Here is a 13,841-nt window from a genome sequence, read left to right as displayed (position 1 = left end):
GAGCTCCAGGTTGTTCTGGCTGCACCAGGACACCAGCCGGTCTGTCTCCACCTGTAGTCAGACTCGTCTCCATCAGAGATGAGACGATGATGGTCGTGTCGTCTGCAAACTTCAGGAGTTTGACCGACTGGTGAGAGGAGGTGCAGCTGTTGGTGTACAGGGAGAAGAGCAGAGGAGAAAGAACACAGCCCTGAGGAGATCCAGTGCTGATGGTCCTGGAGCAGAGATGGTTTTTCCCAGCTTCATGTGCTGCTTCCTGTCAGACAGGAAGTCTGTGATCCACCTGCAGGTGGAGTCTGGCACGTTCAGCTGGGAAAGCTTGTCCTGAAGGAGAGCTGGGATTATAGTGTTGAAAGCAGAGCTGAAGTCCAAACAGGATCCTGGCGTAGGAGCCTGGGGAGTCCAGGTGCTGGAGGATGAAGTGGAGAGCCAGGTTTACAGCATCGTCTACGGACCTGTTGGATCTATAGGCAAACTGCAGGGGGTCCAGGTGGGGGTCAGTGATGTCCTTGATGTGGGAGAGCATGAGGCGTTCAAAGGACTTCATGACCACAGATGTCAGAGCGATGGGTCTGTAGTCATTAAGTCCTGTGATCCTCAGCTTTTTAGGGACAGGAACGATGGTGGAGGCCTTAAAACAGGCTGGTACGGTGCATGTCTCCAGTGAGGTGTTAAAAATGTCTGTGAACACTGGAGACAGCTGATCAGCACAGTGCTTTAAGGTAGAAGGAGAGACAGAGTCCCGTCCACAAGACTTACGGGGGTTTTGTCTCCTGAAAAGTCTATTCACATCTCTCTCTTTGATGGAGAAAGGTGTCTCTGTGGGAGGGGGGGAGGAGGGGGGGAAGATAGGGGAGAGAGCCTCTGTAGGCAGCTGGGGTGAGACTGTAGCTTTGATGTGGGGGGTGAAGGTGTTGGAGTGAAGCTGGTCAGAGGTGTGAGGGGGGTTGGAGTCAGGTCTGTGTTTAATATGTGTTCATGTGTAGGAAAAGGTGTGATGTGTTCTAGATAAACAGGTGTATAATGTGATGTTATACATGTTCCAGGGTAAGGCCAGAGGTTTATTCCATAAAGTAGGTTATGTTCAAACTCTGAGTATGTTCAGGTTCAAATGAGGGAAACTCTGAGTATCTCATTCCTAAACGTGAGGTATGTTTTTCTCTGAGCCTGTTACCATGGTAACATTGTCCATGAACTGAACCTGGTCACTGGCAGGTTTTATCAAAGAAACCCTGGGTTTCTACGTGGCTCCGCCCACCTGAACATGGCTTCTCAAGGAACATTTTAATCTACCTTAACAGTTTACTTTGACACACATGAGTGACATCACACACCACAGACATGCTCACAACATTTCTAATGTTGTGCTGCGTTAGGTTTTTTTGGTAGTTTTCTTAATAATGTTGTGGATGCAGATCAATTAGAGAAAGACACTATACAGATCAATCAGAAAGATTGATCTGTATTAAAACACCTACTGACTTCTGTAGTAAAGTTCCCTGGATACAAACCTGTAGATAATGTAATGGGTAGATGTCAATTTAAAGAAATACATGTTTAAGGCTCAACATTTACATTATTTATTAAAAAGAGTGGATATAGACCCGTTATGATAGAGTGGCGCTGGCACAATGGAAAGGAAGCATGCTTGAAGGAAAGGTCAGGGGTTGGAATCAGATCTTATTTATGACATCTAGAACTCGTCCAGACGACTGTGGCGACTACATTACATTAAAAATCAATATAAATGATGCAACGTTAAGTGGTCACTGTGTGTAGAGCTGAGGCTGCACTGAGAGGGCTGTACACTTCCTCTACCTACTGGGGCTAAATGAAAGTGGAATACTCCTTAATAAACCTTTTAAATTCTAATTATATTGTGAGTGAACTCATCCTTTAGTAACTGTAAGTTGGTCATTTAAACTGTAAGTAGAGCTGTTTATGACAAGAGCTGTAAACATACGACTGTAGAAGAAGTGATCAGCCCTCTCACTGCAGCACACACACACATATACTATTCACACTATTTATATTATTTACACTATTCATACTTATTTATACTATTCATGTCACGGTCTGCGTTTACCGCCGTACTAGCCACACTTCACACTATTTACACTATTCCCCAGTCGTTACTGGAGTGATGAAAAGACCAAAAGCACAACAATGTTCAAGCGATCACTCACAAGCAATTTAAGCGACGATATTCTCTGAAGTGGCGTTCTGTGTGATTACCTTTAGAACAGGCTCATATTTCACTATAAACACCGGTGTCACGGTCTGAGTTTACCTCTGTACTGAGATTATAACCCCAACCCTAACCTAATCCAATAAACAAATAAAACATGTGTCCGTTCACATTGAAAAAAAAAAGGAATTATTATTTTTTTAGCGGTAGTGTGCATGTGTGCGCATTGGCATATATGCCCATATACAATCTCAGTACGATGCGCTCTCAGTACATGACACCGGCTTATCTTATCTTATGATGGTGAAATCAGGGTGAATAAATCACTTTCTTCTGGGTGGTTGCCATGGTAGTTCGTGTAATCGTTGATCCATTGATGATGGCTTTTTATGGCGTGCTTGGATGTCAGTAACCCAAGGTTTACATACTCAGGGTTGATTAATCCACTTCATACCAGCTGTAATGAATCAGATACACAGAGTTTACATCGCTGGGTATGTTGACCTAGAGTTTGTTGAACCTCCTTTATGGAATACACCCCTGATCTATATACAGGTGTATAATATAATGATATGCATGTTCCAGGGTAAGGCTGAGTACCTGGGCTCCACAGTAACAGAACCAGAGGTGCGTCTCCTATCTCAGCCCTATGCTCCTCCCACTCTGAGCTACAGTGAGCTACACTGCTGTGGTCACCCTGGGGGGGAGCTGCTGGCTGCCTTTGAGCTGCTGCAGGTCAGTGACCCTAAACCTGTGGTTGTGTTGTGATTTAACTGGTGGCTGTGTTCTTCAGTCAGCTGACTTCCTGTACAGGTTCCTCAGTCTGGAGCTCAGTGTCTGCCATCACTGCAGCAGGAGGAGGGGGGCCTGTTCTCTATACCTGCTAACATCAGACCTGTGCTCAGCACCTACAGACTAGAGGTTACACACACACACACACACACACACACACACACACACACACACACACACACACACACACACACACTAACCTGTGTGTGTCCTCAGGTGTTGTTCTGGGGTCTGAGGGAGCTGAAGAAGGTTCAGCTGCTGTCTGTGGACCGACCTCAGGTACACACTCCACATGTTTTAAACCATTCATGGGCTCCTGGTTCCCATAGCAGCTCCATTTATTGATCAGTGATGAAGCTCTGAACAAACAGAGAGAGAGAGGGTTTAATGTGACATCCAACATCATCCAACAGGGTTAGAGTTAACCCTGACCTCAGTAAAGTCATCAAAGTCCCATGGATCTATGGATCAGTGTGTGATCAGACATGCTTCAGTTTTTCTCTATGATCAATAACTACAACTTTGACCCTTTACTACTTAGAAAAAGTTCAGTAACTGATGATGTCACTTCCTGTTTCTCTCACTGTTGGTTTCTATGCATGTGTCTGTGTACGCCTCCTGTTCCAAAGTGTACAATAGCTGTAACACATGTCATGTGATCCTTAACGTGTGTTTCAGTGTGGTGGTGGTGTTGTTGTTGTTGTTGTGTTTGCAGGTGTTCATTGAGTGTGCAGGTAAAACTCTGAAATCTTCAGTCATCCAGAAATACAAAACCAACCCTAACTTCAGCACTCTGATGGACGGCATCGAGCTGGTGAGAGCTCATCGTTGTTGTTTACCTGTGTTGTTATTGTTATTTATCTGTTGTTATTTATCTGTTGTTGTTATTTATCTGTTGTTGTTATTTATCTGTTGTTGTTATTGTTATTTATTTGTTGTTATTTATCTGTTGTTGTTATTTATCTGTTGTTGTTATTTATCTGTTGTTGTTATTTATCTGTTGTTGTTTACCTGTGTTGTTATTGTTGTTGTTGTTTACATTGTTTATTGATGGGATCCCATTAGCACAGCAGGGCTGTCACTATTCTTCCTGGGGTTCACATATAAAAATACAAAAAGACACATAATGTGTACAATATATCATCAATACATTCTTGGCATAAAACAACAATTATGTATCAAACCTCAGTCATATAAATCATAGAAATGTTTTTGTATTTACTACCAAAGTTATATTATCTGGTCACATGTTCCATAAATGCGTTGCTCTGTACATAAACATTCTAGTAAGATAACTGTGTTTATTATTGATAAATAAGAGTCTTTGGTAAATAATTTATGGCGCTTTGATGCTATTATAATTTTGAAAAAAGACGATAATGAATACAATAATCTATATTTTACTGATAATTATTTAGGGTGATTCAGCATGACTTTGGTGATGGTTCTATAACCATCTGTAACCCTTTAACATCCAGCTGCAGCATCTGACCACATCACTGAGCAATAGTCAACATATGACAGAACTACAGCGTGGGTTATTTATTTAGTTAAACAATGTCTTTGTCTTTTTGTCCTGTACATCTTCTTATAATGGAGAGACTATTTCATATTTTCATAATAATGTTGTCCACATGTTTCTTCCAGGTTAGTGTGGTCGACCTGCTCCCTCAGAGTAGCACCTACAGTCAGCTTTAACACTGGATTTGTTTTTATTTGGTACTTTGAGCCAAATATGATTGTTTTTGCCCTCTGCACCTCACAGGCCTGTTTGTTTAATAACTCCTGAACATTGCAGAGCAGACATTTCAAACCCATAACATTTCAGTTTGCTTAACAAAAGTACATGTAAAATCCAACATTACAGCTTCTACCATTCTCTTTATATCTCTATCCTTTAACTAGGGCTGTAGCTGTGGAGTGACCCTCTCTGTATGCCTGTTGGTATTTATTGTTCACATTATTTATATCAAAGTATAGTTTTAGTTGTTCAAACACAGCTTCTTCTATATTTTTGAACAAAACCAGCAGTATACTAACTGGGCGACTGTTTAGTTCTGAAAATAGTTGTTTATTATTCTTTAGCAGTGGGGTTATTTTCACTGACCCTATTTAAAACTTATATTTATGATATGGCACACGACTGGGAGGACGGAGGAGATTAGTGTCCACACACACACACACACACACACACACCGATCAGGTGCCCTTCACTATTGATCACCATCTACGAGTGTGTATATGTGTATAACAGACCACCATTTAGTCCGGTTACAGTCTGTGTCACTACACCCGTCCATTGGGTGGTAGTGTTATAGTCAGATCAGTAAACGTGTTACATAGTGAAGGTCACCTGATGATTACTGCAGCTTCACTCACTACACACCTGTTACTACACCTAACTACTGACAATAGATACGTTTAGTGAAAGTTAGGCAAACACACACTAAACAACAAAAAATATGAAAATGACTCAAAATACACAAAACTAAATATTTATACAAAAATTACACAAAAGACAACAGAAATGCAAAAAACTACACTAAAAAAAGATACAAAATGAGTCCAGAATCACAGTGCTTAAGGCAACAAAAAAAAATTATACAAAAAAATTCACAAATGATGTAAAACAAAAAACTAAACAATATTTATACAGGAAGTACACAAAACAACAACAGAAATGCACAAAAATATACAAAAAGGCTCCAAAAAACATATATCACAGAAAAATACACCAAACGACAACAAAAACATGAAAATGACTCAAAATACACTAAACTAATACTTATAATCCCACATAAATGGATACTTCCGACGGGCACTGTACATTACAGAAAATTACACTAAACGAAAAAAATATAAAAATGAGTTTAAAAAAACCACATTTATCATGTTCATGTCTCATAGAATTAAACCAGGGAAATTGCACACGCTATTTTACTTTGCACCTGCAAATCTACCCCTTTATAATGCTACAGAGTATGTTATTATTATGCCCATAATTGACAACTCTTCTTATGCTCCCACATGAATACATACTTCTGACGGGCACTGTACTAGTAGTCCAAATACTGTATACCTAAATACCTGTAACAACAACCAATCAAAACAGGTTTTAGATCGTGGGGTATTTGGACTTGTAACCATATGACTTCAACATTACTTTTCATTAAATCATATTTAATTTTCACTGGATCTACATTTATAGCTACACCACCCATATGCATTCCTATTGTTACCATAGATACTATATCCTTGAATCAGGTGTGTTTAGATGTTTAGACATGCTGATGACAAAACTTCACTTAATTCTAACAACTTGTTTCTCATACTACATACTGTATATTTACATGTGCTACTCTTAGAAGTCTTTTCAGTAATATAGAGAACATGAAGATGTGACGACAACAATGTGTTTATCAAATACATTTCCACATGATAAGCAGACACATTGTGGTATTGAGGTACTGCTCCTGGATGAACAATTAGTTTGTCATAGCGTCAAAATGCAGTGTCTCCTCTCTGTCAGGCCTGTTTTCTCTTAGTCTTCACAGTGTTCGTATAATCCTCATTGATGTATACTGTACATTTGTGCCTTTGAGGGCTTTGGTTCTCTGGAGTATTTGAGATTTATCCTTAAATCTTTGTAATCTGGCTACGATGGGTCGTTTAGGTTTTCCTGCACAGTGAGCTCTTTCCATCTCAATCTGCTGTTGTATGTTCAGCTTTCCCCTCAGAACTGTTTTAATTCTGCGTCCATCCAGGTTTCACCAGGTGACTCAACCACACGCTCTATCACCAAGTTATTTCTCTTGGACTGAGACTCCAAATAATCCATCTTATCTGTGACAGCACGCATACTGTCACATACTGAACAAGTCTGTATTGAGCTGCAGTTTTCCTTTAGTTTTCCCAACGCTGCCTTAATATCATCCACCTCCTTTTGTGGGAATTTCAGGCTGGTTGACTGGTTACTTTCTTGTGAAACTATCCATTTTGTGCCAGTTTTGTCCATAATAATGTTGACAAATCCTGAAAAAAATCTCCTGCTGTTGTTTCAGCAGCTCTTGGAACATGTCTTTTTGTTGCTGAAGCAGTTCATTTACCTGTGCAAGTGTAACATTCATCAGGTTTAGCCTCTCATCTTGCTTATGGTGGCATTTTAGCTGCAGTCTGAGACGAGCCAGAACCTCCACTGTCTCCTACAGCAGAAATAGTAGCTCAGCCGTGTGTTGTTGTTGTTTACCTGTATGTTGTTGTTGTTTACCTGTATGTTGTTGTTGTTTACTTGTATGTTGTTGTTTACCTGTATGTTGTTGTTGTTTACTTGTATGTTGTTGTTTACCTGTATGTTGTTGTTGTTTACTTGTATGTTGTTGTTTACCTGTATGTTGTTGTTGTTTACCTGTATGTTGTTGTTGTTTACCTGTATGTTGTTGTTGTTTACTTGTATGTTGTTGTTTACCTGTATGTTGTTGTTGTTTACTTGTATGTTGTTGTTTACCTGTATGTTGTTGTTGTTTACCTGTATGTCATTGTTGTTTACCTGTATGTCGTTGTTGTTTACCTGTATGTTGTTGTTGTTTGCCTGTATGTTGTTGTTGTTGTTTGCCTGTATGTTGTTGTTGTTGTTTGCCTGTATGTTGTTGTTGTTGTTTGCCTGTATGTTGTTGTTTACCTGTATGTTGTTGTTGTTTACCTGTATGTTGTTGTTGTTTACCTGTATGTTGTTGTTATTTGCCTGTATGTTGTTGTTGTTTGCCTGTATGTTGTTGTTGTTTGCCTGTATGTTGTTGTTGTTTACCTGTATGTTGTTGTTGTTGTTGTTGTTTACCTGTATGTTGTTGTTGTTTACCTGTATGTTGTTGTTGTTTACCTGTATGTTGTTGTTTACCTGTATGTTGTTGTTTACTTGTATGTTGTTGTTGTTTACCTGTATGTTGTTGTTGTTTACCTTTATGTTGTTGTTTACCTGTATGTTGTTGTTGTTTGCCTGTATGTTGTTGTTGTTTGCCTGTATGTTGTTGTTGTTTGCCTGTATGTTGTTGTTGTTTACCTGTATGTTGTTGTTGTTTACCTGTATGTTGTTGTTGTTTGCCTGTATGTTGTTGTTGTTTACCTGTATGTTGTTGTTGTTGTTGTTTGCCTGTATGTTGTTGTTGTTGTTTGCCTGTATGTTGTTGTTGTTGTTTGCCTGTATGTTGTTGTTGTTTGCTTGTATGTTGTTGTTGTTTGCCTGTATGTTGTTGTTGTTTACCTGTATGTTGTTGTTGTTGTTTGCCTGTATGTTGTTGTTGTTGTTTGCCTGTATGTTGTTGTTGTTGTTGTTGTTTGCCTGTATGTTGTTGTTGTTGTTTACCTGTATGTTGTTGTTGTTGTTGTTTACCTGTATGTTGTTGTTTGCCTGTATGTTGTTGTTGTTGTTTACCTGTATGTTGTTGTTGTTGTTGTTGTTGTTTGCCTGTATGTTGTTGTTTACCTGTATGTTGTTGTTGTTTACCTGTATGTTGTTGTTGTTTACTTGTATGTTGTTGTTGTTTACTTGTATGTTGTTGTTGTTTACCTGTATGTTGTTGTTTGCCTGTATGTTGTTGTTGTTTACCTGTATGTTGTTGTTGTTGTTGTTTGCCTGTATGTTGTTGTTTACCTGTATGTTGTTGTTGTTTACCTGTATGTTGTTGTTGTTTACCTGTATGTTGTTGTTGTTTACTTGTATGTTGTTGTTGTTTACTTGTATGTTGTTGTTGTTGTTTACCTGTATGTTGTTGTTGTTTACCTGTATGTTGTTGTTGTTGTTTACTTGTATGTTGTTGTTGTTGTTTGCCTGTATGTTGTTGTTGTTGTTTGCCTGTATGTTGTTGTTGTTTACCTGTATGTTGTTGTTTGCCTGTATGTTGTTGTTGTTGTTTGCCTGTATGTATGTTGTTGTTGTTGTTTGCCTGTATGTTGTTGTTGTTGTTGTTTGCCTGTATGTTGTTGTTGTTGTTTACCTGTATGTTGTTGTTGTTTGCCTGTATGTTGTTGTTGTTTGCCTGTATGTTGTTGTTGTTTACCTGTAGGTTGTTGTTGTTTACCTGTAGGAGCTACCAGACAACGAGCTCCTCCTCCCTCCTCTCAGCATCACGGTGGTGGACTGGAGGGCGTTTGGACGCAGCACGCTGGTGGGAAACCACGTCATCAACAACCTCAAGGACTTCAAATACATCCCGCCCCCTGCCCCGCCCCCACCCTCAGCACTGTCCCCACCTCCCTCCAGTAAAGCACCCGAGGTCCAGTCGTCAGTTAGCCCCGCCCCCATCACCAATGGTACAAACTAATGACAAACTTTTTTCTGCATTTAACAGAAAACACAAAAGGATCCAGTGAGACTCAATCAATCAGTAATAGGACACGCCTCCTACATCCTGGGCTGTTTGACATCTTTTCATTTTTACATTGATAACACGTTTCAGCCTTCAGCTCAGACTGTCTGTGATTGGTCAGTACAAACAGAGCAGCCTGTGTCTCCCCTGCAGAGACCCAGCCGACCAATCAGGACGTGCTCATTGTTATGGAGCAGGAAGTCCCGCCCCTTCTCACAGCACCCGAACCCAAACAGGAGCAGAAGAAGAAAAAAGTGAGACACGTTGACTGTCAGTAGACCACAGACACTGAAGGAGGCTGAGATGCTTGGTAGTAAAGAAAACTCCGCCCCCTTTGGTGCAGTGTGACTGAGGACACGCCCACTCTAACTTTCTCTGAATGGTTGAACTCAGGAGCCGCAGACCAAGAGCACCAGAGGACGATCCACCAAGAGGAGAGGACCCACCATCGCTGATGAGTCAGCAGAGGCCGTCATCGACTGGTGGTCCAAGTACTACGCCTCAATGGAGAGGCAGGTAAGACACACACACACACACACACACACACACACACACACACACACACACACACACCTGTCAGTCGCTCCTTCGTCATATTCAACTCTTCTTCAGGCCCGACAGCAGAAGGAGGCTCTGCCTATCCAGGTGTTTGACAAAGGTAAGAGCTCATCACACACACACACACACCAGTCTAACACACATGTACGTGTCTAACTTTCACTAAACTTACCTAATGTCAGTAGTTCGATGTAGTGACAGGTGTGAGTGAAGCTATAGTGATCATGTGACCTTCACTATGTAGCACCGTCTGTGTGACATGTAAACACTGTGTGTGTGTGTGCGTGTGTGTGTGTGTTGTATTCTGTCCAATCACAGCAATGATCTGACTCAGAGTGTAACACTACAGTCACTACCACTCTATGGACGGGTGTAGTGACACAGACTGTAACCAGACTAAATGGTGGTCTGTTATACACACATACCTGCATGCATAAGCACCTAATATTAATTTCTAAGTGTTTACATGTCACGTAGACGGTGCTACATAGTGAAGGTCACATGATCACTATAGCTTCACACACACCACACCTGTGTCTACGTGTGACTGATATATTTATGTTTGTTAGGTGAACATCCAGGTGTGAAATGTAGATCAGATGTACAGACGCAGAGTACGTGTTTGTTTACGTGTTGGATAAACTGCTGTGCGTGAATTTAGAAGCGATCCAGAGTCCATTTATAAATACTGTGTACGTACTAAAGAAAGCGTACGCCTCTTATAAGCAACGGTTGGAACTTATAAAAAACAAACTTGGCGAGATAATTCAATTCAACTTATTTATTTAGCACAAATTACAACAAAGTCATCTCAAAGCGCTGAACAACATATAAAGTCCATAGTAAGAAAGAAAAAACTCAACAAGATCCACATGAACATTTAGTGACAGTGGGAATAAAAAACTCCTCTTTTTATAGGAATAAATCTCTGTTAGAACCAGGTTCAGAGGTGGAGAACATCTGGTTCCACTGGTTGTTGTTAGTGAACAGAAGGACAAACAGAATAGAATAGAAGGATAGACCATCAGAATGTTCTAGACTAGTTCAGCTGTGAACCATTGATCAGGAACCAGGAACAGAAAAGAGAACCCTCAGAGTTAGAGGAGAAGACACAGACTGCACTCGTTCCTAGTGGTTATGTTAATATTAATATTAAATGTATTACATTGATCTGAGATCTTACCACTACAGACCAGGTTTTTATTATTTATTTATTTATTTATTCAGTTTATTTCCGACATTCACAGAAGTTATTCCTTTTTTTTTGTTTTGTTTTGTCCATGCTGAAAAAGGAGACGAGAGAAGCAGTTTGCTTATCTAAGTCCCGCCCCCTGTTTTGAACACAGGAAATTTACATCAAAGCTTGTTTCTCTGGTCAAACAGTCTTTTTCATGTAGGATTCTTTCTCACCTGTAGTCAGTGTCTTTTTCATTCCTCCTCCTCTCCATCGTTGTTCAAAGGAAAAGTTCATCTTCTCAGGAACGTCTCTATTGGACACGCTGGTTCCTGTTGTTATGATCTTCTGTTCGTGAAGATTGAGTCGATTGTGTTCATTGACTAGTTGATAAATTCCATCTCATTGATGTGTTGATCTTGTTTTCGTGAAAGAATGTGTTCCGAGTTTTTTCTTTATATCTAGTCAAGTTTGCAGCTTGTTTTGTCTCTACATCAAGGTTATTCCAGCTGGTAATAGCTCTGTTAACAGTGCTGTATTTACCAATGTTAGATTTAACCCTTTCTTGTATAAACACATTATTATGTCTTAGTTCATAAACAGTGTGTTTGTGTTATGTCACTAGTCTAGGGTAGGAACAAACACATTTAAAAAAAACACAGAGAATTGAAAAAGGCAAAGGTCATTTATTGCCAAACAATTAAACACAAAAACAGAAGCATAAACGTCAGGGTGAACCAAAAATAATAAATAAACTCCTATAAGTCTGTACACAAAACACTAGAAAAATGGCAGCTTCTTTACAAAATACAAACAATAATTCCAGGTGCAGTTCAAACTCAAAACACTGGTTAAACCAGGAACACTGAATACACACGCACGCACGCACGCACGCACACACACACACACACACACACACACACACACACACACACACACACACACACACACCCTGGGGAGAACCAATCAGCATCCTTGGTGATGGCCACTCCCTGCTGTCCTCCTCATTGGGATAGATATTAAATTGTGGAAGAGCTGTCACTCCTCCACCAACACAGTAAACACAATAAAGCACCAGCCGTAACAGTTTGTATGTGAAACGTTTTTGTATTTGATATGGGAGTGTTTTTAGTGATGCCCTAAATGTTAGAATGTGTGTGTTATAGTTTATTATTTCTTGCAGTTTTAGGTATTTGGCCTTTTCAAATAGTTCATTTGTGTGTGTGTTGTGTGGTGCTTTATATAGAATTATAATTGCTTTTTTTTTTTAAGTTTAAATAAAGGTTTAAGATACGTTTTGTAGGTGTTTCCCCAGATTTCTGAGCAGTAATTTAAATGTGACCCAACAAGGGAAGAATAGATTGTCTTCAGTGATGTGGTTTGTAGTATTTGTTGTCATTTCCATAGGATGAAGCTGCTTTTAGCAACTTTGTTTTTAACTACTTGTATGTGTTTTTTCCAGGTCAGTTTCTCATCTATCCACACTCCTAGTGCTCTATATTCTTTTACTTGTTCTATTATATCCATGTCTAGTTTCAGTCTAATATTTTCTGTTATTTTTTTATTTCCAAAGCTGATGAATTTTGTTTTGCTAACGTTTAGGGCTAGTTTATTTACATTGAGCCATGTTTGGATTTTTGATAGTTCCTCATTCATCGTTTCTATTAGAGTTTTAATGTCTTTACCTGATCATAGGTTGGTTGTGTCGTCTGCAAACAGCGTTAGTTTAAGGCAATTTGAGACTTTGAAAATGTCGTTTATATATAGAATGAACAGTTTTGGCCCTAAAATTGAACCCTGTGGTACACCACATTGTATGGTTTGGCATATTGATATGTTTTGTTCAAAGTCCACATATTGTCTCCTATTTCTCATATAACTTTTAATCCAGTTTAAGGCGTTGTGGCTAATGCCGTAGTTTTGAAGTTTTTCCTCCAGAATATCATGGTTTATTGTGTCAAATGCTTTTTTAAGGTCCAAAAAAATACAAATAAATTATTTTCTAAAGCATCTCTTATATTTTCCGTGGTATCAGTTATAGCCATTGCTGTTGAACGTCCTTTTCTGAACCCATATTGGCCTTCATGTAATATTTTATTCTCTTCTATGAATTTGTCCAGCCTTTTCATGAACAGTTTTTCTAGAATTTTCGATAATTGCGGTAATATTGAAATAGGTCGATATTTGGTGAAATCTCGTTTGTCTCCATTCTTGTGGATTGGTCTGATTTTTGTGATTTTCATCTGGTCAGGGAAAATACCATTTTTGAATGAGAGATTGCTGATATATGTTAGCGGTGGTGTTATTTCAGGTGTTATAGTTTTTAATAGACTCATAGTTAGATTATTAACGTCTCTGGATTTTTTTGAATTACAGTTTGTAATGATTACTTTCACCTCTGCTTCCGTTACTTCTTCAAGTGTTAAATAGTTATTATTTTCTATATTCTCACTGTCAAAATGGTTCTATTTAAATGTTGATGTTGATAGATTTTTCTCTATTACAGGTAAAACTGTGGATATTTGTTGAAAACCTCCTTAAAGTTTGCAGCCACTTCAGATGTGATGTATCGTCTCCCACTGGATAATACAGTAATATTAAATAATACAGTAATATTAAATAATACAGTAATATTAAATAACACAGTAATATTAAATAACAGTAATATTAAATAACACAGTAATATTAAATAATACAGTAATATTAAATAATACAGTAATATTAAATAACACCAGTAATATTAAATAATACAGTAATATTAAATAAT

The 13,841-nt window shown here is 38.9% G+C and overlaps 1 protein-coding gene across 2 annotated transcripts in view; it reads left to right on the top strand.

Annotated features, from left to right (window-relative positions):
* fer1l6 (fer-1 like family member 6) overlaps positions 1–13,841 on the top strand; it is a 43,852-nt gene that overhangs the window by 20,753 nt on the left and 9,258 nt on the right. For both annotated transcript variants that reach the window (XM_028435607.1, XM_028435606.1), the window contains exons 24-31: positions 2,774–2,923; positions 3,002–3,109; positions 3,197–3,259; positions 3,696–3,794; positions 9,061–9,286; positions 9,496–9,596; positions 9,736–9,858; positions 9,955–10,000. In XM_028435607.1, the coding sequence (XP_028291408.1) occupies positions 2,774–2,923; positions 3,002–3,109; positions 3,197–3,259; positions 3,696–3,794; positions 9,061–9,286; positions 9,496–9,596; positions 9,736–9,858; positions 9,955–10,000 (916 nt within the window). The remainder of the gene's footprint in view (positions 1–2,773; positions 2,924–3,001; positions 3,110–3,196; positions 3,260–3,695; positions 3,795–9,060; positions 9,287–9,495; positions 9,597–9,735; positions 9,859–9,954; positions 10,001–13,841) is intronic.

The sequence above is a fragment of the Gouania willdenowi genome, chromosome 21 (assembly GCF_900634775.1).
Source record: "Gouania willdenowi chromosome 21, fGouWil2.1, whole genome shotgun sequence".
NCBI lineage: Eukaryota > Metazoa > Chordata > Actinopteri > Blenniiformes > Gobiesocidae > Gouania > Gouania willdenowi.
The sequence above is the reverse complement of the archived record's forward strand: the minus strand, read 5'-3'. Positions and strand labels throughout refer to the sequence as shown.